Source organism: Physeter macrocephalus, chromosome 4, assembly GCF_002837175.3.
Source record: "Physeter macrocephalus isolate SW-GA chromosome 4, ASM283717v5, whole genome shotgun sequence".
Lineage (NCBI taxonomy): Eukaryota > Metazoa > Chordata > Mammalia > Artiodactyla > Physeteridae > Physeter > Physeter macrocephalus.
In genome coordinates this window covers 4,981,060-5,007,129 of record NC_041217.1, presented here as the reverse complement: position 1 = coordinate 5,007,129, position 26,070 = coordinate 4,981,060, and the positions used below count along the sequence as shown (strand labels likewise).

General features: G+C 40.1%; 2 protein-coding genes across 2 annotated transcripts in view; both read right to left on the bottom strand.

Annotated features, from left to right (window-relative positions):
* Positions 1-13,413, bottom strand: part of ASPM (assembly factor for spindle microtubules) — a 72,582-nt gene extending 59,169 nt beyond the window's left edge. The window contains exons 1-3 of the mRNA XM_024130691.2: positions 12,953-13,413; positions 1,678-1,821; positions 28-1,522 (exon numbers count right to left, since the gene is read on the bottom strand). Of these exons, the coding sequence (XP_023986459.1) occupies positions 28-1,522; positions 1,678-1,821; positions 12,953-13,237 (1,924 nt within the window). The 5' untranslated portion in view covers positions 13,238-13,413. The remainder of the gene's footprint in view (positions 1-27; positions 1,523-1,677; positions 1,822-12,952) is intronic.
* Positions 13,414-17,614: 4,201 nt separating this feature from the next.
* Positions 17,615-26,070, bottom strand: part of ZBTB41 (zinc finger and BTB domain containing 41) — a 46,090-nt gene continuing 37,634 nt past the window's right edge. The window contains exon 11 of the mRNA XM_024130617.3: positions 17,615-23,849. Coding sequence (XP_023986385.1) covers positions 23,194-23,849 — 656 coding nt within the window. The 3' untranslated portion in view covers positions 17,615-23,193. The remainder of the gene's footprint in view (positions 23,850-26,070) is intronic.

The window sequence follows — 26,070 nt, the reverse complement described above, 5'->3', positions numbered from 1 at the left end:
ATTAAAGATTTTATTAACAAGACTCACCAGTTTTCTTCTTCAGCTTTAATTTCTCTCTGTTGCTAATTCGTTTCGAGGTGGAGGTTATCACTTTTTTTGTGTTTTTAACAGTTGATGTTTTGGACTCCACAGGAGAATAATGGATCCTTTTGATTTCTTGTACTTCTGTGCATTCTGTAACTGTAACCTTCAAATTTGCATCTTCTGTGTTTCCCTCACTCTTTCTTTTACGAGCAACTAAAGCTACCTTTGAGGGAGGAGTTATCACATTTTTACAACTCTTAGGTCTACTCAGTATTAAATCTCTAGCTGGAAGAAAAGAATGAAAATCATCTTTCTCTTTGTGATCATCTGTTTCTTTTTCACACTCACCCACTACAACACTGAGACATCTTTTTGCCTTCGGTTTATTAGCCTCCGTTTGGTTTTCTCTGGCACAAGTGGGCTTTCTTTTAGTAACAGTGGCAGAAAGTATTGGGCGTCTCTTAAGAGGTTTATCGTGGCTGTCACTAGAAATATCCTGAACTGCAGAAAATTTAGGCTGGTTCCGTTTCTTAAAAGTATAACAATTTGACTTCATTTCTAAAGCTTTGGATTCTTCAAAAGTAGCTTTTGGAGATTTTGAACCCTGACATTCAGGAATACAAGGTAAAACTTCATTTTTTCTCTCATCCTGAGAAGGTCGTGAGGCCTGAGAATTTACATTTGATAATGGTGACAATTTACATGTTTGCTGAGATACACATATGTATGCCATATTATCTTTTAAAAATTGATTTGGGGATAGAATTGGATTAATTGACTCTGATTCTAGATCCTGATTTAGTCCATAATTATCATTTATGAAAGAATCTGGACTTAAAATTGTCTGATAAATTTCACATACACTTTTTGACTCCAAAATCACAGGCCTTGAATTACCTTTCACACACATACCTGGTGAAAGACACATCACTAATTCTCGTTCATTATTAGCTGCACGGCTATTATTCACAAAGGAATCCGGACTTAGAAAATTTCCTTGGCTTTGTGTGATGTTCAACGTTGAAGAATAGTTTGGGGTAAGAGCAAGTTTACTGTTCTCGTCAATTTGGCCATTAAGATTATTTATGGAGTCAAAGGAAGTTTCAGTTATGACTGTCTCATTAAAATGAAAATCTTTTACAATGTTGTCACCTTCTACTTTTAATAGTTCCCCATTTTTAGATGCAGGAAGTGATGTGTAGGTAGTAGATCGATGGACAGAAACTGGCAAGCAGGTCTCCCCATGGCACTCTTGGAAAGTGGGACTGATAGGTGATATGGGTACTTTATTTTCTTCAAGGATTAAAGAATTGTTTTCTGTTGGGGAGGAGCTTTCATTCGTAGCCAGATTCTCACATGCTTGTAGTGGGCTCCTAACTCTGTCAAATTTTGAGGAAACATTAAATGTTTTGTTTACATTTTGAATATTTGAAATCTTCTGGTTATGACCTGAAGAGGCTGATACTTTCTTTTTATTAATGGTATCCCAAAGACTCCTCTGCAAAAATAAGCAAAACATACAGATTAAGTTGATAACTATTGAATAGTACCTTTAAGCAAAACTATGTATGCTACCTCAAGACTGTTAACCAAATAACTTTTACATATTATTATTTTCCTAGAGTAAATTACAGAATGATGAAAACTTAGTACCTTTTTCTTTTTCGGCTCCTCTGCATTTCCTAGTAATATAGCTTGGTGTTTTAGAACATCATTTACAAGAAATGTCACGACCTCTCTTACTCGGCCTCCTTTTAACGGTGTCCAGGTAACAGAAATAACAATTTTTTCTTTAGGCTATAATCAAAAGAATACATTTTAAATGACTATAACAGTAGTGATGTATAATAACCAAAATATATTATATGCAACTTAGAATACAGTAGACGATTAATAATTGTTACTCACCAACACTCTCTACCCTAACAACATTTAGAAACCAAATATATTTTCCTACCCTATCTCATTTCATTATAAGGAAAAAAGTTACTAGTAATAACAAGGTTCACAACAAAATAAAATTATAATAATCTCTCAGTGGTTTTTAAAATTTTAATCACATATTTCCACTTCTTTAGAATATGTACAGAACTTCTATTTCAAATTTAATGACCTTACATTAGAAAGACTTTTTCACAAAGAAATGTAAAGATGATCAGCTAAATTCCTTGCTCTCCACTTCTCTAAAGTCCATATTTTCATTACAGATATTTGTTAAATACTTACTTCGTTCCAGGCATAGTTTCAGGTATCTAATATAACTAGTCAAATCCTCACATCCCTAGGAAGCAGATACTGTTATGATGCACGTTTTACAGATGAAGTAATCAAGGTCCAGAAAGCTTTAAGTATTTTGCCAAAGTCATACTGCTAGTAATTAGAACCCAGGCAGTCTGAGCCCAGAGTTTAAATCTTAACATCTACACCCTACAGCCTGGCAGGAATTTGCCAAATGCAAAACCCTCACATGACAAAACAAACTCTGTCTTTGTTGTTTTTCAGGGGGAAAAATAGACAAGTTTTGTTTGTTTGTATGTATGTATGCATGAATTTAGACAAATTAAAATAGAAGTTTTACTGCATAAGTTGTATTACGGTAACGCCAGAAGGGAGGAGAGGTGGTAGACCAACTACCAACATTAGGACCCAGGATCACACAACCCGACAGACAAGAAATGGTAGAGATGAACTGGTATCAGCCTCACAGAGGAGGTCAGACATTTACAGCTTTTTCCCTGGACAGAAAAAGCAATTCTCCTGTCCTCTTCACAGTACCTGGGCTTCTTAGAACTCATACTCCTAGAGTTTAGTTATATAGGTGCCTGTTTTTAGTACCAAGCTTGCCTGCCATATAATAAAAGTCCTTACTTTGATATCTGTCTTTTATTCCCTTCCCTGTGCTTGGCCATGGGCCCAGTAGAAGCATACTCCAGTTTCACGATACTGAATGACTATCTTTGGATCTTTCTTGTTGAATTATGCTAAATCAGTTAAGGGACCAGCTACAGCAAAAACAACAAGAATAAAAGCACAAGAAAAACTCTGGTGAAGGCTAGCCTCCCCCTTGTCTGGCCTTGCAGAATTCCTGAGCTTCTCAACAGCTTAGTATCAATAATTAGGTGAGTGTCCGAGACTCACTTTCAGAGCTTTGAAGGCCTTAGTAGATGGAAAAACTGGAAAAATCTCAGTCCCGGAGACCACACACACCATCTTCAACCCATCTGTTGTTATCCTTTGTCAGATCAGACTCACACAACTCTAATAAAAGGAAGGGGGATTATAAGCAAAGGTTAGGGTTGGAAGATCCCCCAGATTTAGAGCTTAAATGGGCTTTGTCTCATTTCACTAAATTTCAACTCACCACTTTGTTAAATTAATGTTTAACAGCACATCTGTGGTAGGCTAGATTATTTTGGTTCCAGGCTAGGATGTTTCTGGTTCTGTGATGTGTGCTCCGCATATAGAAATCATTAGGTCAGTAAATGTTCTTTCTTTTTTTGTCATATACGACATACCTTGTTTTATTTTTCTTTATTTCGCTTCATAGATATTGCTTTTTTTTTTTTTTTTTTTAACAAATTGAAGGTTTGTGGCAACCCCTCATTGAGCAAGTCTATTGGTACCATTTTTCCCACAGCATTTGCTCACTTTGTATCTCTGTGTCACATTTTGGTAATTCTTGCACTGTTTCAAACTTTTTCATTATAGTATTTGTTCTGGTGTTCTGTGATCTTTGATGTCAGTATTGTAATCGTCTGGGGTCCAGGAACTGAGCCCATAGAAGACAGCAGACTTCATGAGAAATGCTGTGTGTGCTCTGACTGCTTCACTGACCAGCTGTTCCCCCGTGTCTCTCCCTCTCCCTCGGCCTTCCTGTTCCCTGGTTCCCTGAGACACAACAACATTGAAATTAGGCCAATTAACAACGCTTCGACGGTCTCTAAGTGTTCAAGTGAAAGAAAGAGTTGCATGTTTCTCACTTTAAATCAAAAGCTAGAAATGATTAAGCTGAGTGAGGAGGGCATGTTGGAAGCGTTGACAGGAGGAAAGCTAGGCCTCCTGCGTCCAGCTGTGAATGAAAAGGAAACATTCTTAAAGGTGATGACCTATTTAAGATCATTTAAAACTCAAAATGGAGCAACTGTTGTTCAGGCATCCAAAATGGAACCTGGTGGCCATCATGGATATGGTTTTAGACACATTCCTGCATCAGTGAGAACCTGAATTTTCTGAACGGTATCAGACTCAAGGATACTGAGGTAGGAGATAGATGGGCCCTTGGGCTGGACAGCTGGTGTTTGTCAAGTGGAGGAAAATCTGTTCTCCCTGGACACTCCAGGGACAAAGTTAATGGCAGGAGCTGAGCTCTGCTGGAGTAACGAGATAAGATGACCACTCCTGATTCCTTGGGGGTCAAAAAGGAGGGGGCACCACCCCATAATAGGTGATGCCAAGCCTCTCACAGCCCCTGTGATGGAACCCATCTTGGAAAAAAGATGTACACGCATGTTGGGGAGGGTTCTAGAACAGGTCATGTGTGGGAAAAGAAGTGAGATAATTGGCCAAAGGTAAACAAAGACCGGAAGGACTGTCCTATATAAACGATTTAGCCGCCTCTTTACTGGGCTCCTCCTCGTTAGGAAGGACACCCACACCCTTTCTCCCCAGGTGTGCATTTCTGTCTTGCTTTAGTCTTCAATAAACAAACTGCTTCTCTGTGTGCTCTCCCACTTGTTGTGCTGTGTCTCTAATAGTAAACTTTGTACCCGTTTTTACAGTTTTTGCCTCCTTGAAACATTCTCGCTTTCAAACGGGGGTAAGAGCCAGGGCCACTTTGCTTCTAGCCTCTGGACCCTGGTGGTCTGGCAGCTAGGATTCCTGGTTTTCATCCAGGTTACCCAGGTTCAATTCCTGGGCAGGGAACTAAGATCTCGCTTCCAGCCACCGCTCACTTCTGTCTCTCTGAAATCAATACTACCAGCCGTTCTCAAAACAGTATCTGCTAGAACTGCCAGCTGCAACATTATGGTCTCAAGGTCTCCCCTTGTAACTCTGCACCCCTTTTGGACCCCAACCAATCCTGGCTTAACAAGCACCCTTACTTCTTGCCAGCTCCAATCCTAATCCTTGATGAACAACTTATGTCGCCTTCCTGTTTTTTGCCTTAATAAGCTTTCCCCATTTTGTAGTCTGATGGAACGCAATTCAAGTACTTTGTGGATCTGTGTCTCCTGGGCTGTAGTCCTAACAAACCCAGATAAACACCTCTTTATTTCAACCAGTTCTTGGAATTCTTGGTTAACAACGGAAATGAAAAGTGCTACTCCAATGAACACAAGAATGATAAGAAAGCAAAACAGCCTTATTGCTGACATGGAGAAAGTATTAATGGTCCAGATAGAAGATCAAACCAGCCACAACATTCCCTTAAGCCAAAGCCTCATCCAGAGTTAAGATCCTAACTCTCTGCAATTCTATGAAGGCTGAGAGAATTAAAGAAACTGTAGAAGAGTTTGAAGCTGGCAGAGCTTGGTTCACGAGGTTTAAGGAAAGAAGTCATCTTCACAACATTAAAAGTGCAAGGTGAAGCAGCAAGTGCTGATGTAGAAGCTGCAGCGAGTTATCCAGGAGATCTCCTAAGATAATTAATGAAGGTGGTTGCACTAAACAACAGGTTTTCCGTGTAGAGGAAACAGCCTTCTATAGGATGAAGAGGCAATCTAGGACTTTCATAGCTGGAGAGGAAAAGTCAATGCCTGGCTCCAAAGCTTCAAATGACAGGCTGACTCTCTCCTTAGGGACTAAAGCAACTGGTGACTTCAAGTTGAAGCTAATGCTCGCTTACTATTCTGAAAGTCCTACGGCCCTTAAGAATTATGCTGAATCTACTCTGCCTGTGTTCTGTAAATGGAACAACTAAATCTGGATGATGGCACATCTCTTTACAACATGGTTTACCAATATTTCAAGCCCACTGTTGAGACATACTGCTCAGAAAAAAAAGACTAAATTCCTTTCAAAATATTATTGCTCACTGACAATGCACCTGGTCTCCCAAGAGCTCTGATGTAGCGGTGAGATTAATGTTATTTTTATGCCTGCTAGCACAACATCTATTCTGCAGCCCATAGATCAAGGAGTAATTTCGACTTTCAAATCTTATTAAGAAATACATTTCATAAGGCTATAGTTGCCCTAGAGAGTGATTCCTCTGATGGATCTGGGAAAAGTAAATTGAAAACCTTCTGAAAGGGATTCACCATTCTGGATGCCATTAAAAACATTCATGATTCATGGGAAGAGGTCAAAATATCAACATTAACAGGAGTCTGGAAGAAGTTGATTCTAATCCTCATGAATGACTTTGAGGGTTTCAGTTACTTCCTTCAAGACTTCAGTGAAGGAAGTAACTGAAGATATGGTAGAAATAGCAAGAGAACTAGAATTGTAATAGGGAAGAACAAATCTGACTCCATATTAGATCTGTTTCTTTTACTTTAAACTTTGAACTCTATTGCTTTTGCTGCAAGTTAAGAATGTTGCCTATAGCCTGAAATATACAGGATAGCCCATTCTCAAGGCTCTGACCTTTAAAGGTATAACACTTTTCCATTCATATAGAGATTAAAAAGTTGCAGAACAGACAGTAACATTTGTCTTGTTGGAGGTTTATAGGAACATCATGACCTGACCTACAGGGACAGCTGCAAGAGCAAAGGATTCTGACACTAAGAATTTTACAACAACTAACAACGGACCCTCCCCTTTTAATATAAAAGAAGCCTGAATTCTAACTCAGGTAAGATGGTTCTTTGGAACACTAGTCCGCCATCTTCTTGATCAGCTGGCTTTCCAGATAAAGTCACTATTCCTTGCCTTGCCCCAACAACTTGTCTCTAGATTTATTGTCCTGTTGTGTGGTGAGCAGTAAGAGCTTGGACTCGGACAACAGATTTAAAAGTGGTGCTTGCAGATGTGACTGAATTGCTGCAATTTCAGGATAAAACTTGAATGGATGAGAAGTTGCTTCTTATGGATGAACAAAGAGAGTGGTTTCTTGAGATGGAATCTACTCCTGGTGAAGATGCTGTGAAGATTACTGAAATGACAACAAAGGATTTAGAATAGTACATAAACTTAGTTGATAAAACAAGGCAGGGTTTGAGAGGATTGACTTTAATTTTGAAAGACGTTCTACTGTGGTTAAAATGCTACCAAACAGCATCGAAGGCTACAGAGAAATTGTTCATGAAAGGAAGAGTCAATCAATGCAGCAGACTTCACTGTTGTCTTGTCTGAAGAAATTGCCATGGCCACCCCACCCTTCAGCAGCCACCACCCTGATCAGCCAGCGGCATCAACATCGAGGCAAACCCTCCATGAGCAAAAAGATTACAGTTTGCTGAAGGCTCAGATTGTTAGTATCTTTTAGTAGTAGTCTTTTTAACTTAAGGTACGTATATTGTCTTTTTAGACATGATGCTATTGTACACTTAATAGATTATAGTGTACACATAACTTTTACATGCACTGGGAAACCAAAACATTCATGTGACTCGCTTTACTGTGATTTTCACTCTATTTCAGTGGTCTGAAACTGAACCCACGATATCTCCAAGGTCTGCCTGTACAACTTACTTAATGGGCATATCTATCAAATTTTGTTCTTATTGAGATTCAGAGGATATTATCTGTTTAGGATAAATTCAAGAGTGTGAACTCTTACTACTTGCTTCTCAATTTATATATAGAAAATTTTAAAAGGGGGTGTCCCTTCTAAAGAGTTACTGTTATTTAACAAATAGTTAGTGAGTGCCTAATGGCATACATAGCGCCTGACACAGCATAGGCATGCATTAAATATTTAAGTGACAAAGTTATTGAATGATTGAAAAGTAGACATGGTCTCTGGCCTCATGGACACTATATTCTTCTCAGTAAAAGAAATTACAAAGTCTAAGTGAAAAGATAAAAACAAAAATACAAGTCCCCAACACTGTTATCAATAAAACAAAAAAAAGCTTTGAGAGCCATAGTGAAGGGACCTATCATCTCTAACGGGGTGATCAGAGAGTATAATACTAATATTTAAGCTAAGACAAAGTATAAGAATGAGCTGGACAGACAGAGCTAAGGGAGGAGCAATTCAGCAGAACGTGCCAGCATGTCCACAGCCCTGAAACAAGAAACTGCTTAGTGTAGCCCTAGAAACAGATGGAGGACCAGTGTGGCTTAATGTTAGTGGGAAGGCAGATGACCTGTGACACATGAGGTGGGAGAGAGAAGCTGAGGACTATTGTATTCGTAATCTCTTTAACAGAGTTGAACATTATAAACAGCATTACTTAGGTGTACGTTTTGTGGCTGCAGAGGTTTTGTTTTGTTCTGTTTGTTTGCCTGTTTTCTTTAAGGCGTACCCAAATGAAGTTCTAGTCTTTTACCCTTAACTGAAAGGTTAATCGGCTAACCCAGGAGGAGAGCACATAAGCAAAAAAGATGCTCAAAGTGTTCACTCCATCTTTCTTTTCTATGCCTTCTCCTCTTCCATCCAGCTTCCCATGAGGAAGCCCTTCCATCATTTGTGACAATCTATAGACTAAGGCAGGGAGAGCAAGTCAGTTCTGAGAGACACAAAGGGATTTATGACTGATACCTACTTTTCAGACTGCAGTGATAGTCTAGCTACAAAACTTCAGATTTTATGGAGACAAATACCCTCAGAGGTTAAAAAAACAGAAATAAAACATAAAGCATTTTACTTTTTCCCTTTTGTAAATCTTTATTTGGTCTCCCCCGCCCCCCAACTCCACCCTTTAAAAAAATTTCTTAGGTAACTCAAACAAATGAGGGAACAGATCTGTTATACTACTTTCTTTTAAATATGCCTCTATTACCTTCAGTAATGACATACTTGGATATGCATCACTGTTAATTTTTTGAACAGAAGCATTGCCATGTGTCTGAGATAAGAATCTTACTATTTTATCTAGATTCTGAAAGACGGCAGAAAGTCAGAATTACAATGAAAAAAGTGGGCTGCATCTCCCTCCTTTGGGAGAAGATTGAAAAAAGGTTGTCAATCAATAAACAAGATGATCTCTCATATTTCCATCTAGTCCCAAGATTCTGCGGTCTTAGTTTACACTTTTTATTAGTGACAAATCAGAAAAAGGTAGTTGCAGCCAGTGACAGCCTTTTCTATGCCTCCTCCTCCTCCGTCCAGCTCCCCATGAGGAAGCCCTTCGCTCATCTGTGACAATCCACAGACTGAGACAGTGAGAGCGAGTCAGTTCCGAGAAATATGTCACGGGCCTTATGACTGGTACATGCTTTTCGGACGGCAGTGAGAGTCCAGCTACAAAACTTCACCTTTTATGGAGACAAATACCCTCAGAGGTGTAAAAACTGAGATAAAACATAAAGCATTTTACTTTTTCCCTTTTGTAAATATTTGGTCTCCCCCGCCCCCCAACTCCACCCTTAAAAAAAATGTCTTAGGTAACTCAAACAAATGAGGGAACAGATCTGTTATACTACTTTCTTTTAAATATGCCTCTATTACCTTCAGTAATGGCATACTTGGATACGCATCGCTGTTAATTTTTTGAACAGAAGCATTGCCATGTGTCGGAGATAAGAATCTTACTATTTTATCTAGATTCTGAAAGACGGCAGAAAGTCAGAATTACAATGAAAAAAGTGGGCTGCATCTCCCTCCTTTGGGAGAAGATTAAAAAAATGTTGTCAATCAATAAACAAGATGATCTCTCATAACTCCATCTAGTCCTAAGATTCTGTGGTCTTTGTTTACAAACTTTTTATTAGTGACAAATCAGAAAATGATAGTTGCAGCCAGTGACAACTGAAGCTGCCTTGTTATTAAATGGATCTGGCCCGCCCCCTTGTGGCCATAAGTGCAATGACCATAACTGTCTGAGAAGCCTGGCTGAGAAGGAAGAGGGAAGAGTCAGGTTTGGGGCTGCCTTGCCAGTCTTCCAGTCACATCAAATTAGCATCAGACTCATTGCACAATAGACGGGTGGCTTATTTTCTTAAGGAAGTGCGAGCAGCCTCATGTTAGCCTCTACTCGTTTGCAGAGCAAAAGCTCCTATTTCCGGAACTGGCACCAATGAGTCTGTTAAACCAGCCAGTTGAGCTGTTCATAATCCTGGTTACAGAGATCACTTGAGGGGTTTGTAAAAAGTAAAAATGCCCCGACCCTCCTCTATGTCCTCCCCAGGGGTGATGCTGAAGCGGGGTCCTTGTGCCGGTGGTTTTTTTTAAAGCTCACCACTGAGGTAACGTGCAGTCAGGATGGAAACACCACGTAGCTTAATCCCATTCAGTAGGATGGCTGGTGATTTTAACTGAATGTCATTATGAAAACCTAGACCCAAACGACAAACCCCCTACATTACAGCAGTCCCATGCAGATTCTAACACACTTATTGTTATTCTAACACACTAACTTATTGAAGTTTTAAAAAGAATGACTAGGAGATTAAAAGAAACTGAAAATAACATTTAAAATTTTTCCTTGGATAGGCCCCAGTAAATCTGCTCTACCAAAAATATCCCAAATGACAGTCTCTGGCCCTCACTCCTTATTAGACCTAGATACATTGTATTGTAGACCTATTTTTATACGAATTGTGAATTTCTGTCACTATTTGGCAAGTATAACACCTAGTAGTAGTTCGTTAGATGCCATCTGCGTACATAAGACCTTGTTTAAAATGGAGTTTTCTGTATTTACCCCCAGAAATTCACATTAGTAAGTGTGGAGTGGTGAGTAGAAATCTCCCTCATTTAACAAGCAGTCCAGACAAATCTGATGCAAGTGGTTGCAGGCATCTCAGAGAAGTGCTGCTTAGTCATACCGTGACATGCTTATTCACTGAAGGTGTGGGGCGTGTTTTAGTTAAGCGATGTTCTAATATTTATTTTCTACTACAGTGCTTTTCAACATGTGGTCCCCGGACCAGTAGCAGAGGCATCACCTGGGAACTTCTTAGAAAGGCAAGTTCTAGTCCTATTCTACACATATGGAATCAGAAACTCTGAAGGTGGGGACCCAAAAGTATTTTAACCAGCCCTCCAGGTGATTCTGATGCATTCTTAAATTTGAGAACCACCGGTCTCCTCAAAACATCCCATCCTCCTTGATAGCTGTTTGATGTAGCTTCTCCTTGTTCTTAGAATTTTTCCCTCAACCTCCTAACATATGTCTTTAGGGAGGAACCATGTCTCATGTCTATAAATCAATATAAGGGAAAGTGCATGGGATTTAAAATTATAAGACCTGGATGGGAATCCCAGCTCTGTCAATTGCTAAGAATAAAACCATGCATAAATATTTCCACCCTCTGAGCATATTTCCTCATTAAAAATCAGGAAGAGAACATTTATTCAGGACACAGAGTCCAGACTTTTGCTTGAAGCTTTCTCTCATTTGAGCACCATGCACAGCTGCAGTTGGCATTACTTCCAACCGATAGATGAGAAAATAGAGACACGGAAGACTCTATTTTCTCATCTATCGGAAGAGTGAATTTAGTTGTCTACCCTGATCCATTGGACACAAACCCTTTGACAGTGTTGCCTTATCTACAAATGTGGATAAGGACTCCATGAGTTTGATGTAAGGATTAAAGCAACAGAGTTTAAAAGAATTTGTAAAAGGTAAACATTATGTTTGTAGGTATTATCTTAGTGGTTTGGTGGGTTGAGTGGAATCAGCACACCCAGACCTGAAGCTGAGGGAAATCAACAGCTAATAAAAGGCAAGTTTTGCTTTAAAGCAGAAACCATAAAACATCATAAACAGATGGTTTAAAAGATAAGAACAATTAACTTTTACAGTATAAAAAGTGTAATTCTAAAAAAACAAAAACCAAAAACTTCAGTTCCACAAAACAAAAAAGTAGAAGTTATGTAGATAGAAAAAAGTATATATCTTTTCACGAAAAGAAAAGCAAACACTTATAAACTAGAGAGAAGGGGCAGGTTCTTAAGTGTAGCTGAACCACTGCTTAGCACAAGTCAACAGACCTCAGACTAAAGCCTCTTCTCACTGCCGTAGGAAGCGGTTATTTACATAAGGAGTGAGACTCCCTCAGCTCATTTTTTTTTTTCTTTTCACCCTTTCAGAGATTCTAATCAATGGAAAGACCACAGAAATCAAAATAAGAAAGTAAATTCTCTAGATTTTGGTGACAGGAATGGGAGCATTACTCTGGCCAATGCAATGAAGCAAAGCTACCCAGGAAGTTCTTGAAACAACAGTCATAAAATTAAATTTGAATCACCGTTAAAACTACACTACAGCAAACAAACAAAAAAAAGATTAAAATAATAAAGTGTTCATACTTGCTGAAAACAACACCGAGGAAGTGTTTTTGGTTTTGTTGCTATACACGTTTGGCCAAAACAAAGCTCACCGGAATAGTAGTTACCCTGACTCTGTGGAATCAGTTTCCCTATGGAAACTAAAGTGGATATTTAAGGTGACTGATGGAAAGCAATTAAAAAACCCTGCTCTAACCAAAGTACTCCTGGCAGTTTTAAATACAGACAGATGGATGGATGGATAGAGAGACAGATGAAAGATAAGAATATTAATTTTAAAAGTGCCTTCCATTACTCTAGAACCACAAGTCTTCTCGAGGCCTGAAGTCTATGAAAAACGCTTCTCTGCAACAGAAAGCTAGGAAAGGGCTTCTAAGGATGCTCCGCGCAGGCGCGTGGACGCGCTGTCACCGCCCGAGTCCCGGCCGACCCGGCTCCTCTGCCCCGGGGACCAGTGCTCACCCAGCGTTAGAGGGAAGGACCTGGCTTTATCTCCAGGCCTCAGGTCCGCTGCTGCTCGTTCCGAGGCCCCTCCCGGAGCGCGGGGGGGAGACCGCGGAGGGCCCACCACCCTCCTACCTGCAGCACGAAGGCGCTAGGCCAGACGGTGAAACCGCACTCGGTGGCCGGGCCACGGGACAGCCTCACGGTGGTCGCCTCCGCGTTGGGGTTGTCCAGGGCCAGGGGCAGCGTCCGCGAGGCTCCCAGGCGCACGTCCCCGAAGCAGAGGAAGGGCGACCTGCAGAAGTGGCTGAGGGACAGGACCGGCGGGGAGGCCGCCTCCTCCTCGGCCCGGGGGCCCCGCGGCCTCCGTTCCGGGGGGCTCCGCTCCCAGCGGTCGCGCCCCCGACGCCTGGTCGCCATGGCGGCCTCTGGGTCCAACGGGCTGCTCCGAGCGGCCCCTGCAGGAACGCCCACCGTGTCTTCTCGGGAAGCTGCGGGGAACTGGAGCGAATTCGCCCCCTTTCTCGTGCGATCGCCGGGACCCGGCAAATAAGCCGGGCACACAGACTCGCAAACTGGAAACAGGAGCAAACAGAAGCAAACAGAACAGGTTTTTTGCTCTGTTTAAACTTCCCGCCTCGACCAATGGGCGCGCCAGGCCCCGCCCACCTCCTCGCGGGGCCAATCATCGGGCAGCAGCCCTGGCCAATGAGAAGAGGGCGCCTTATTTAAACGTGACGGCAGCGGCGCGTCGCTCTGCGCGCGGAGGCGACAGTGGCGTCGGGGTCTCGGTGGCCCCTGAGGCCCGGGGCTCAGGCTCGGAATTCGCCTTTCGGTTTTGCGAACAGGTTGCTTGAAAGAAAGAGAGTCACAGCACTTCCACCGTAAATGCAGCAGTCATTGCCGTGCTGGGACAGTCATTTCCCTCCCCAAGTATACCCGCCCAGGGTCACAACCCTGAGCTCCCCTCAGAGGCTTCCTGGGCCCAAATGGGAGAAAATGAGGAAAATTAAATGTATAGTTTGTGTGAACGTGCTGATGTCAGTGCCTGACCCCAGCAGGGGCTCAGTGATACTGGGAGCAAATCTAGGTAAACAAACAAAACCTGAGATTCCCAGAAATTCATAAGCGATGGTCTTGACAGGCATTGCCCTTGACAAATAACTTCCGGTTTTAATTTTAATTGTAGACATCTGACTTCCCCAACTCCCGCCCCCCTTGGGCTGTCTCCATCTCAACATTAAAATCACAAGTAGCTGGAGAGGTGCCCTCTCCTCATGGGTCTCGGGGGATCTGGGTGTGGGGATACCATGGTGTTACTAGTCCCAGGATATGGCACTATTGCCTGTTTCCCTGCATCCCCGTCACATCTTTGCAAATGCTCCCTTTATTAAACTTCCTTGAATGCCACTAAATTGGAGAGGGCCAACTATTTCCTTAGTGTCCCTGGCTGAGGCAATAGTGGCCTTAGGAAATTGCCTCTTAAGATAGAATTCTGAATTGAGTTGCTCATATTTGAGGAGCACAAGGGAAAAACTCCTGCTAGCGAGAAACACATCATGATAATCCCAGGGACGCGGTAGCATCCTGAGTCCTCAAATTATCTATCTGTGGCGGCAGCATGAGATGAAGTGTATACGAAGGACAATTGATTCAAAGATCAGGTGGCCGGGGCCCACAGTGGCTATGCCAACACTTTATAAATGATTATAAAGCTTAGACTGTCACCTGGTTTCACCTGACCACCCTGGAGAGCATACATAGGGAAAAAGAAAATGAAACTGTGAACATCCAAGGGTAGAACTAAGAACATATCTTGAGAACAAGAATGTGTGGATGGAAGGCCTGAAGAAGCCCCTCACTTCCTGTGGTCTCAGGGAACATGTGGCCAAGGACTAATCCCGAGGCTGCTGGTAAATGTGACAGCACTGATTAAATGCTCGACCCTACCAGCCCTCCTAGCTAAGGGGAGGGAGGGGGACCCTGGGTATTTGGGCAAAATTTTAAAGGCTGAGAGCTTGTAATTCTCCCTATTCCCACAAACCTCCCTCACCAGCAGAGGCAGCCCCTCCACCGGTCCGTTATATTGATGACATTTGCTAATTAAATCTGATGAGCAAGAAACAGCTGTCAGGAACTGGGAGGGTCTGAGACTTACCCCACTGAAGTTTTACTGGAACATAGAGACACCCATTCCTTTACATGTTATCTACGACCGCTTTCACACTACAAAGGCGGAGTCGAATAGTTCCAGGAGAAATCATATTGCCTGCAAAGCCTGTACTACTTAGTATCTGGACCTTTACAAAGAAGTCTGCTGACCGGGGATCTAATCCAAGGAACCAAACAACTGGATGTGACAAGCAACATTCCATTATCAAGTCAAAGTGGTGAACACCAGCCCAGGGCTGAGCAGTCCCCAAGTTCACAAGCTGCACAGACGACGCGGGTCCTGTAATATCTCCTCCCCCTACACTGCCTCTCTCAGTCTATACCTCGGGGAAATTGGGGATTTCCTTGACCATTTCATAAAGGAAGAAAAAGCCTGGTTTATGATGGATGTGTATGGTAGGCCAGATGTGAGGAGAACTACACTATAGCCTCCTCTCAGGGTAGATGAGAACACTCAGTGAGCAGAATTTTGGATGGTGCATCTAGTCCACTTCAAAAGGGAAAAGACACGTCTCTGCTCTCTGCTGCCTCAACGGCACAGTCAACAGGTTGGGCAGTGGGTCAAGGGTTTGGAAAAAGCAAAATGAAAACTTGGTGACAAGTAAGTCTGGGGAGGAGAGGTATGTAAAAGGGCGTCTCAAGATAGTGATGGGGGACTTCCCTGGTGGCACAATGGTTAGGAATCCGCCTGCCAATGCAGGGGACATGGGTTTGAGCCCTAGTCAGGGAAGATCCCACATGCTGCAGAGCAACTAGGTCCGTGCGCACAACTGCTGAGCCTGTGCTCTGGAGCCCGTGAGCCACAACTACTGAGCCCAAGTGCCACAACTACTGAAGCCTGCGCACCTAGAGCCTGTGCTCCGCAACAAGCCACCACAATGAGAAGCCCGCGCACTGCAACAAAGCGCAGCCCCCACTCGCCACAACCAGAGAAAGCCCGCGCACAGCAACAAAGACCCAACGCAGCCAAAATTAAATTAATTAATTAAAAAGAAAAGTAGGGACAGGAGGTTAAGAAATTTGTGTCCCTAGTAAATGACATCAGAGAATATCCAAGGCAAAGGAAGAGCTCAAAAATCAGGCAAACAGGACAACCTGTCCTGCTTAGATGTCAGAACCTCTTTCCTCAGAGACCCCATTCTTACTTGGTGAACCCATGTATACACTGGCCATGGCCGCAGATATGGGGGCTATGAAAGAGCTTAAACAGTCTCCCTCTTTCCAAGGCTGATCGGATGTCCCACCGCTGAGAGCCTGATCTGCAAACAGAGGCCAAGCAGAACGCCCAGTGTGACTCCACTCCCCAGGGACCAACCAGTTACCTGTGGCATGTGGGTTACATTAAACCCTTTCTATGACAGCAGAGGTGGTATTTTCCTCTCTGGAGTAGATGCATTTTCTGAGTATAGATTGCTGTACCTGCCCCCACCATCCATGCACGGACGTACAGAATGCTTTCTCTAGAACCAATGAATCTGTGGAGGTTTTCAAAGTGTGTCTAAAAATTCTTCGTCACTTCTCTCTTCAAGAGGGGAATCTTCATTTGTGTCCCTTGAGTGGTGTGGACTTGGGGACTCGCAGTGGCAGATGTGATGTGCTATCACTTCCTAGATTAGGTTATAAAAGACTGCAACTTAAATCCTGCCTGTGTTCTTTCATTTTTTTCTTGGGGGCAGCCAGCTCTGTATGTATCACCAGGCAGCCCTGTAGAGAGAGGCCGTGTGGGGAGGAACCATGGCCAGAAGTGGACTTGGAGGTGAAGCCTGCTCCAGGATGGCCTCTAGAGACTGCAGCTCCCATGAAGTTTGACTTCAACCTGAGGATGGCCTCTAGAGACTACAACTCCCAGGAAGTTTGACTTCAACCCCAGGGGAGACCCTGGGCTAGAGCCACCTAGCTCAGCCAGACGATTCCTGACCCACAGGACCTGTGAGGTAATGTCTGTTGTTTCAAGCCACTACATTTGGTCTAATGTGTTACACAGCAATAGAGAATTAGGTGTCCCACACAACACCGCCTCCAGCGGGAAGGCTTGGAATTCACTAGTCTTTTACCAGCTGCCTGCGGAGGCTCAGTTATGTGCCAGATGCAGATGACAGCTGGCCAGGTCGGGTGTGTCCTGTCACTCAGCTCGTGCCTTAGACCAGCAGTGGTCCCTCCCGTGGCCAGAGTGTACAGTTCTGGGAATGAGGGGTAGTGGCGAGAGTGACCCCTCTCACTGTCGCGGGGAACAGCCCATTCATGGGATTTTCTACACTTCAGGCTCCTTGGGGAAAAACAGGACATGACTACTTCAAGCGTAATAGTCCACTATTAATATTTAAACTTATATTAATTAGCCACTTAAAAACCATTAAATAATGATTTATACATTTAACATAAAATATTTCAAAATGATATCTAGCTTATGAAAAAGAAATAAAATTTTAATAACTGTGCCCCAAGACACTGGTTTTCTATGTGTTCATGGTCTTTTTCTTTTAAACATCTTTATTGGAGTATAATTGCTTTACAATGGTGTGTTGTTCATGGTCTTTTTATTCAATTTTTCAGGAGGCAGGCAGAGCACTGCATTGTCATGCTGTGAAAATGTGTTCAGTAAAACCTAGATATGCTTTATTAGGACCAAAGAACTTTATTTTAAATATCAAAACAACACAGAGAACTAGTTCAATATACAATACACCTCCTAGTCTTCACAGAGAACTGAATTTTTCTATAAAGACATTGGTACTCAGGATACACGAGACAGTCAAAATATCTATAAAACTCACAAGATACTTTACACACAGTTGACAAAATAATGAATCTTGATATTTTAGATTTTTCTTTGCAATTGTTTTTAAAAGAGTTCTAATGATTAAAAAGAAAACTTAGGATTGGAGACTGAAAACTAAGTTCAAAGGCATTTCCACTTTAGTGTACATCATAAATCCCGTAATCAGAACACTTCCTACACGACACGGAGCAGCCAAGCCCACCTCTGTGCTCATGTTTTGGCAGCCGCGCTCATCAGTTGTAATACAGTTTTGTCCACAGGGATAAGAAAAGTCCGATTGTTACAAGGAATAAAAATTTTGTAATTACAAAGCAGGAATACCAAGCAACAAGGCGAAATAACAATGAGAAGTGTGCGTGCTCTTCATTCAAGAAATGTTTTAAAATCGCCAGCAGTAATGCAAGCACCGAAATTACTTCTTTACCTAAGAATTCGGAAAAAAGCAGAACAAAAAGACGTATATCCATCTTTGTATAACCTCTAGTCTCTGAATATAATTCTTATTTTCTCTCTATATAAATGGCTACAGAGGCTAAATTTAAATGGGGGATTTTTCAACACAGACTCAAGATCAATGCACAGCAAGTTGAAAGGTGAAGAGCAAACACAGTACAGACGCTCTCTCTACCAGACCTTTCCCTCATCCTCCACACGACCTAATGCTGTAACTTCTACCTTATTAAGGCCACTTCCAAAGAGGAAGCGCAGAAAACATGCAACTATTGCAGGAAAAAAGTACCTTGAAGTAGAAATAATTTTAGAGGGAATAAGGGAACGATCCCCGCTGCCTAAACCACCATAGACTTTACTGAGAGGAATGTGCAAAAGAAAGGGGGGGACCTAAAAAGAACTGTCTGTGGTTCCTAGAAATTATCAAAAAATTATTCTCACATTATCCATTATTCAATCTAATAGTAACATTTACCATAACACTATTAAAAGTTTTAGAAATGCTACTTTTGTTTCTTATTAAAAAATACATTTCGAGTCATTTCAAATTTGGCACTGAATCTGAGAATAATCCAACATGACTTTAAAAGTCCTAATTTTTCCTGAGTTCATCAACTCAATTTGTTTGTTGGTTGGGATGTTGCTGCTTTTTATGAGACCCATCTCAAACCATCACCTCTGGCTCAGTTTTAGGCAAACTGAAAAAAGAAGCCATTCAGTGTAGAGCTGGGTGGTTTGGTAACTGATTATTAACAAGAAAAGGTGGGGGATGGGAGGAGGAGAGGCAGACACACTGCAATTTTTACTTTATTTGTCAGATTCCTCTAATGAGCATCTAGAGACAGGCCCAGGAGTGGCTTCACAGTAACTAGAAAGGCCACAGTAGTAGAGATTAAAAAAAAAAAAAAAAAAAAAAAATCACACTAGTACTTGGTGCCAATTTTCCTACAAAAACATAAAGCAACCTAAAAAAAACTGTTGACTGACCAGCAGGCAACACACACATAAGACCCATAACGACAACAAAACAACCACAACCATTTATGAACCAAAACAATCTAGCCAGCAGAGTCAACTCCAAGCAAGTACAGCGCACTGAAAAGGCACAAAGCATTCGATCCAGAGAAGGCTGGGCGTATATAAAAGGACACTGTCGAAGAGCTAATGCTCCATGTTTGACTTTGCACCGATGATGCAGCAGAGTGTGATCTGCTAGGAGGAGAACGCAAACTTACACACACACCAGTTAACGGTGTTTTTAATTCGTTTGCAATTACAGCGTGAAAAGCAATGAATGATATTTAAATACTTGTTGGCCCTTAACTAATAGCTTATAGTCACTCCTCAAAGATGTTTTGACAATTTTAAGGTCGACAGAAAATTATTAATGTACCTACTTCATGATCTACCATCACTTTAAAGAAAGCCACTTAATAAAGCATCAGTTTAAAACCCTATTTTTGCTACCCCTCTTCAACAGATGACTAAGTTACTTACTTAAAAGTATGCAAAGATCGCTGCCTTCACAGTTGTTGGTGAAATCTTGCTGGCATGAAGAACAAACCCTAATCTTAAATAGCATTTTAGGCTGCAAAATATAGGTGGGGTTTCTTACAAAAAAATCTTCAGCTTGTCTTAAAAAAACTTCTAAGGCAAAATTAATTAATAGTGTAGTGTAAAAAGCAAGCTTATTTTTAGCATTTAATAGTGTCCACTTAAAAGATAACATTCAATTAATTAAACTGAGGAAAACTGAGTATTTTTATTTGTAACTGGTTTGTCAGTATGACTATTCCCAGAGTAGTTTCTTCTGTTCTTATTTTTATACATATAAACACAAACACTTAATCTTAGTATTCAAACGATTTTTTAAAAAAATCCATAATCCTAGGACTTCAACTGTGCTTCTTTGGACAAATATTTATTCAAACAACAAAGAATTTATATTCTTTTAAACTATCTTAATACCTACTAAAAATCTTTGGTGCATTTAAGTAAAAATGGATTAGGTTAACCAATTTCTACATTTGATAAATTATTCAATTTACATAATAAGTGCTAACTGCTATCAACTACAAAATTAATTTAAAACAATAAATTATGCTCATAAAATAAAAAATTCTGCATGAGGCTAAACTTAGTTGCAAGATTCAAAATTTTAAGTATAAAATTTACAGAATTAATGGGTTTTAGAGTTAATGGAGCATTTGTTCAAAATGTTCCAAATCACAATGTGACAAAAGGTTAACTGAAAAGAGCAGGCCTCATTTCATATTTTTTGTGCCAACTTCAAAAACTTATATACATTCAGTTTGCTCAAATCCATGAGGTTTTCACAATTGTAAAATTTCATATATTCTAATTTGGAAATTAGAGGCAGCAGATTTGTCTGTCTGTTCACCCGCTGAGGTTATTTCTTCAGAAGAATTATACTACCTACCTCCCAGACTGTTTTCAAGATTACATGAGAAAACGCAGTGCCCGGCAACTTGTAAGCATTCATTAATGCTCCATTTCTTTCCCTATTAGTAGCTCCGCCACTTATTAATGATGTAGGCTTAACCTCAGATTCTTTATCTCTAACATGGGAATACAGTATGTCATTTCTATTTCAGAGCTGGTTATGAGGTTTAAATGAGATAACTGTGAAAGCATTGTATAAAACAGTAAACTACTATTCAAGTTTGTTATCTACAATAATAACTAAATATAATTATGTTTCACTTTATATAAGAGATGTATTCCAGAAAAGTTCTATACTGTAAACCAATTCCTACAATCAAATCATATATTTAAAGCATTAGGAGATTATTATTAAAAGAACCCTAAAGTCAATACCTTCAAAAAGCAAGGTATTCTTTTGAATGTGAAAATGCAACACCGCAACACCCTCTTTTTCTGCTACCAAACATATAATATACCACACACATACACATATACACCATTTGCCTTTCTATAAGTCCAAACTTTTCTACATTGGTTTATATGCAAGGCAGGGTACATTTTTAGTTATGATTTCTTTTCATCATACTAAGTTTTTTAGTTAAGTCTTGTAGGTCTTTATGATAAAAACCATAAAGATATGTATTTTTTAAAGTCATTTTGAAAGACAGAATAATAGTACCTCATATAGTCAAGTTCTATCATGTAAGTACTCCAGACATAACATTTCCACACAAAAGTAAGAATGCTGTATAAAAGATTAATACATAACTAGTGTCTATCGGTCCTAGGATAATTGTAACTAAGCTTTGATAAATGAGGCAAAACTCAGGTTGGTTTTATTACTTATATGAGCTACTTTGGTTAACTGCCCTAATTCTCAACTTTTTTTTTCCTTTTGTTTTATTTCCATTAGTGTGGTGAGTATTCCTGTAAAGTACCTTCATTTCTTAAGTGCTTCAGCAAACAAGTTTCCACATTATTAAGTAGTTAAATTTTATTCACTAAAACGTCATTATTTTATTTGTGATTTTTTTCACAAGGGCTGGGCCAGACTTTACACAAAAAAAGTGCTTAAAGCAATTAGGAGTGTAAACAAAACTGAAATAGAAAACTCTTAAAATTGCTATTTTCCAGTAGTTTACCTATGACATGCTAATAATAAATCAACCCTGCCTATTCTCTAACCCTTTAAGCAGCTCTACTAGGAAACATCCTAGTTTAAGTTTAAACTGACTTGAAAATATGGAAAGTGCACATCTTTAAAGGTATTTTACAATTCTGACTGACCTTTTCCTCATTTAATTTTAATCAGTGAGGCTTTGCTCTAACTGCTATTTACTTTTACCAAGTCCTCAACTTTTGTCTCATACAAAAATAAAAATCAAGGATAATTACAGACATTAGGCTTATGTGTAAAGCAAAAATAAAGATCTAGATTACATTTAAATCTGTATACAAATAATGGTTCCCTTTAATTAAAAAACATTAAGTTCAATTAGACACAAATTTTATGTTTGTTTGGCACCTTTTCTAACAATCATATATGAAATCTGTAGGTTCTATTTCCCAGAGTTTCAGTTAGCAAAGGTAAATGAGACCAAAAGTAGCTTGTTAATTAAATGTTTACTAATTAGTTATAACTGCCCTTCCCATAGTAAGACGAGGATATATGTTGTGATATATTATTGTTTCTGAAATAAATGGCAAAATGCAAAAGGTGAACTTACCTTGAAAAATATCTAGTTAAAACTGTCATATTTTGCTTTTAACACATTTTCAACTTGTGCAATTTAATTGCCTTGACCTGTATTTGCATTTCTTATTCATAATAATTGAAGCACAGGCAAAAACCAATCATTTGGGTAATTATTTCAATTCTACATTTCCTTAAATGAGCTAATCCTGCATTAGTTAGCTTTCTGGCTTTGAGTTTGTCAAAAGACCAAAGGATAGTGATAAACTGAAATTATGGCCAGATGAAAAAAGAACACAGAACTATCCAAGACTTTGTTATAAATTCAAATTCCTGATTTGTTTTTAAAAATCTGGAAGAGATAATAATGAAAGTTAAGTTAGGATAAGGAGCAGTTGCAATTATCAGTTCTATATACTCTTGTATTCTTTCTTAAAAGCTACATCATCCTTAACACTTGTTTGGAAGATGGGGAAGGGAGAAATGAGGAATGAGACTAAAAAAGCATAAAAATTTCCACTGATGACTAAAAACAAATACCCTCATAATGTTAACAGCTAATAGTTTTGAAAAGTTAGAGAAACCATTAAAAATTAGCACTAATCTTTAAAAAAATCACAAAAATGTCCATTTCAAATATTATACCTCAAAATATGTCCAAATATTCATACGCTCAGTAAACAGAGATACATATTTTTCTTGATTTGAAATGGTTCTGAGGACTTGAGAAACTAGAGAAAATGAAAAAATAGCAGCCCCACTAAGTTAAAAGCTGTCGGCTCTAGGCTACCATTAACGCGTAACCACAGAAAAAGTCTGTGGAATGTTTAGATTTACTCATGAATGATGCTCACTGTTAGAAATATTTTGTACAGCAGCGGCATTATCAAGGCCCAATAACGTTCCAAGATAAGACTGTTCTCTAGGATCTAGCATTTGTTCAGGTCGGACTGGATGAACTATATTTGCAGGCTGGGGAGTAAGAGTGTATTTCTCCAGAAAAGCTAAGTCAGCTGCTCGTGGGTAATCAGTGGATGGCGGCTGTGGCGACAAGATCTCGTGAGAAGGTGGAGGGAGAGTGGTGGTGTGACGCACCAGGTCACTCTGAGTGTCAGGCATCTGGACTGGAACCAGCGTTACGGGGACACACACTTCAGCAGACACACTCTGCAACATAGTCTTGGCTTCCGACGGGTAAACTTTGGGCTGGTCCATATATTGTTTTGTTTCTGTTTGAAAGATTTTATCATCGGATGAGTACTCTACTGGCAAGGATACAAGCTTCTCCTCAGAAGCACTGAGAGGATCGTCAGGTGACTTTATGCCATGAACGTGGTCAATGTGGTATTTCAGCTTGTCTTTCCGCTTAAATGTTGCATTACAGTGCTGACAGTTGAAAGGCCGGGCATCAGAATGAATGACCAAGTGTTTTGTTAAAGTTTTCTTAATTCTAAAAGATTGATTGCAAATTTGACACTTGTATGGTTTTTCACCTGTATGAACACAAATGAAATTAACTGTAAAACACAGTCACTTGGTGAGACAATGATTTTAATTAAGTAGCAAGTTTTCCACGGGAATACTTAAAAGAACTTAATAAAAGCAGTAATATGTGCTATCACAAAGTGGAGACAGTATAGTAACTGGTAAAGAGAATGAGCTCAAACACCCAAAGGATCTTAGTTTGAATTCTAGCTACACCATTTACCAGGCAAACCTGGAGCAAGCTCCCCAACTTCGAAGCATAGTTTCCTCACCTTTTATATGGAATAATAACAGTACCTACCTCACAGACTTGGTGAAAGGACTGAATGAGAAAATGAAATAATAGTGCTTAGCATTACACTGGCACGTGGTAAGTACTTGATAAACCTAGGCTGTTGTCACTATTGCTTGCTTGCTATTATTCCCACTATAGCCCCTAAAAGAGTTGTAAACTAGAGCATTTGATATCCTCCCACCCAAGAAGGATAAAAGCTAAAACAGCAACTCCATTAACCTGGATCTTTGGATCAGAATGAGAACTAGTAACACCAATGTCTAGCCTGACGTTAGAATAAGGAGAGTTGATGAGGATCAAGAATAAGAAAGCTTGGCCAGTCTTCAATTCTTCCTGAGTCAGGTTCTCACATGGCAGTTTTTGGTTTTTGGCTTTTTCACATGAAACATAAATTCCTACAGTAGCCAGGGTGGTTGGCTAATCCCCGAAAGGTATGATTTTGTTACCTTACATGGTGAAAGGGTCTCTGCAGATATGATTAAGGTTAAAGATCCTGAAGTGGGGAGATTAACCAGGTAGGCCCAATCTAATCACCTGGGTCTTTAAAAGCAGTGATAACTGAAGATGAAAAGGTCAGAGAGCTGTGACAAGAGAACTCAATCCCGAACTGCTAGTTCTGAAAATGGAAGAAGGAGGCTAGGACCCACGGAATGTGGCAGCCTCTAGAAGCTGAGAAAGCTCTCAGCTTACAACCAGTTAAAAAACTAGAACCTGGGCCCTGGTCCTGCAACTCAAAGAATCCATTCTACCAATAATCCAAATGAGCAGGAAACAGATTCTCTTCTAGAGCCTCCAGAAAGAAATGGAGCCCTACCAACACTGAGGTTTTAGCTTGGGTCACACTTCTCACCTACAGATTTGTTACATCATAAACTTGTATTGTAAGCCATTTGCAAGAGAGAGGTACATAAGACAAAGTGAGCAGTCTAACATACATATAATTGGAGTCCCAGAAAGAAAATAGAGTATAGGTCAAAAACAGTTTTTGAAAGAAAAACTGAGAATCTTCCTAAATAAAAGACAAGTCATAGATGCAATAAGTTCTACACATCTTACAAAATACAAAAAGACAGAAAAAACAACAACCCCAAAACACATCTGGGCACACTATAATAAAACTAATGAAAATCAAAGACAGAAAAATCTTAAAAAGCAGTGAATTAAAGAGAGATTTCTTTTAAATGAGCAACAATAAGACTGCCAGTATATTTTTCAACAAACACTAGAGAAGGTCAAAGAGGAAAAAAATGACACATTTAAAATAGTGAAAGAAAAATAACTGCTAACGTAAATTCTATAGTCAGCCAAATAGTCTCCATAAAGTAAAATAACATTTTCAGACAATCAAAACCTAAGAGAATTTGGAGCCAGTAGATATGCACAAAGGGAATCCTTCATGAAGAAGGAAAATGATTCCAGGTAGGAGAATGGTCATGAGGAAGGAGTGGAGAGTAAAGGGTAAATATAGTTAAAAATAAATGAGTTATTTAAAGCAAACAAACAAAATAATAATGTTTTACATGGTTTAAAGTATATGTAAAATTAAAATACATATAACACATAAAGGCTGAGAGAGATGAGGTGTCATAAGGTCTTTGAATTGTCTAGAAAGGGATCAAGAACTAATTTAAGATAGACTCTAATAATTTAAGAACACATGTTGTGATCTTCAAGGTGACTTCTAAAAGAATACTGAAAGAACATACAATTAACAAGTAAACTGAGGGAAAATGGGTAATAAAAATACTTCATAATTACAAGGAAATGAAGACCAGAAAAAGAAAGCATCAAGAAACAGATGGGGGCTTCCCTGGTGGCGCAGTGGTTGAGAGTCCGCCTGCCAATGCAGGGGACGCGGGTTCGTGCCCCGGTCCGGGAGGATCCCACATGCCGCGGAGCGGCTGGGCCCGTGAGCCATGGCCGCTGAGCCTGCG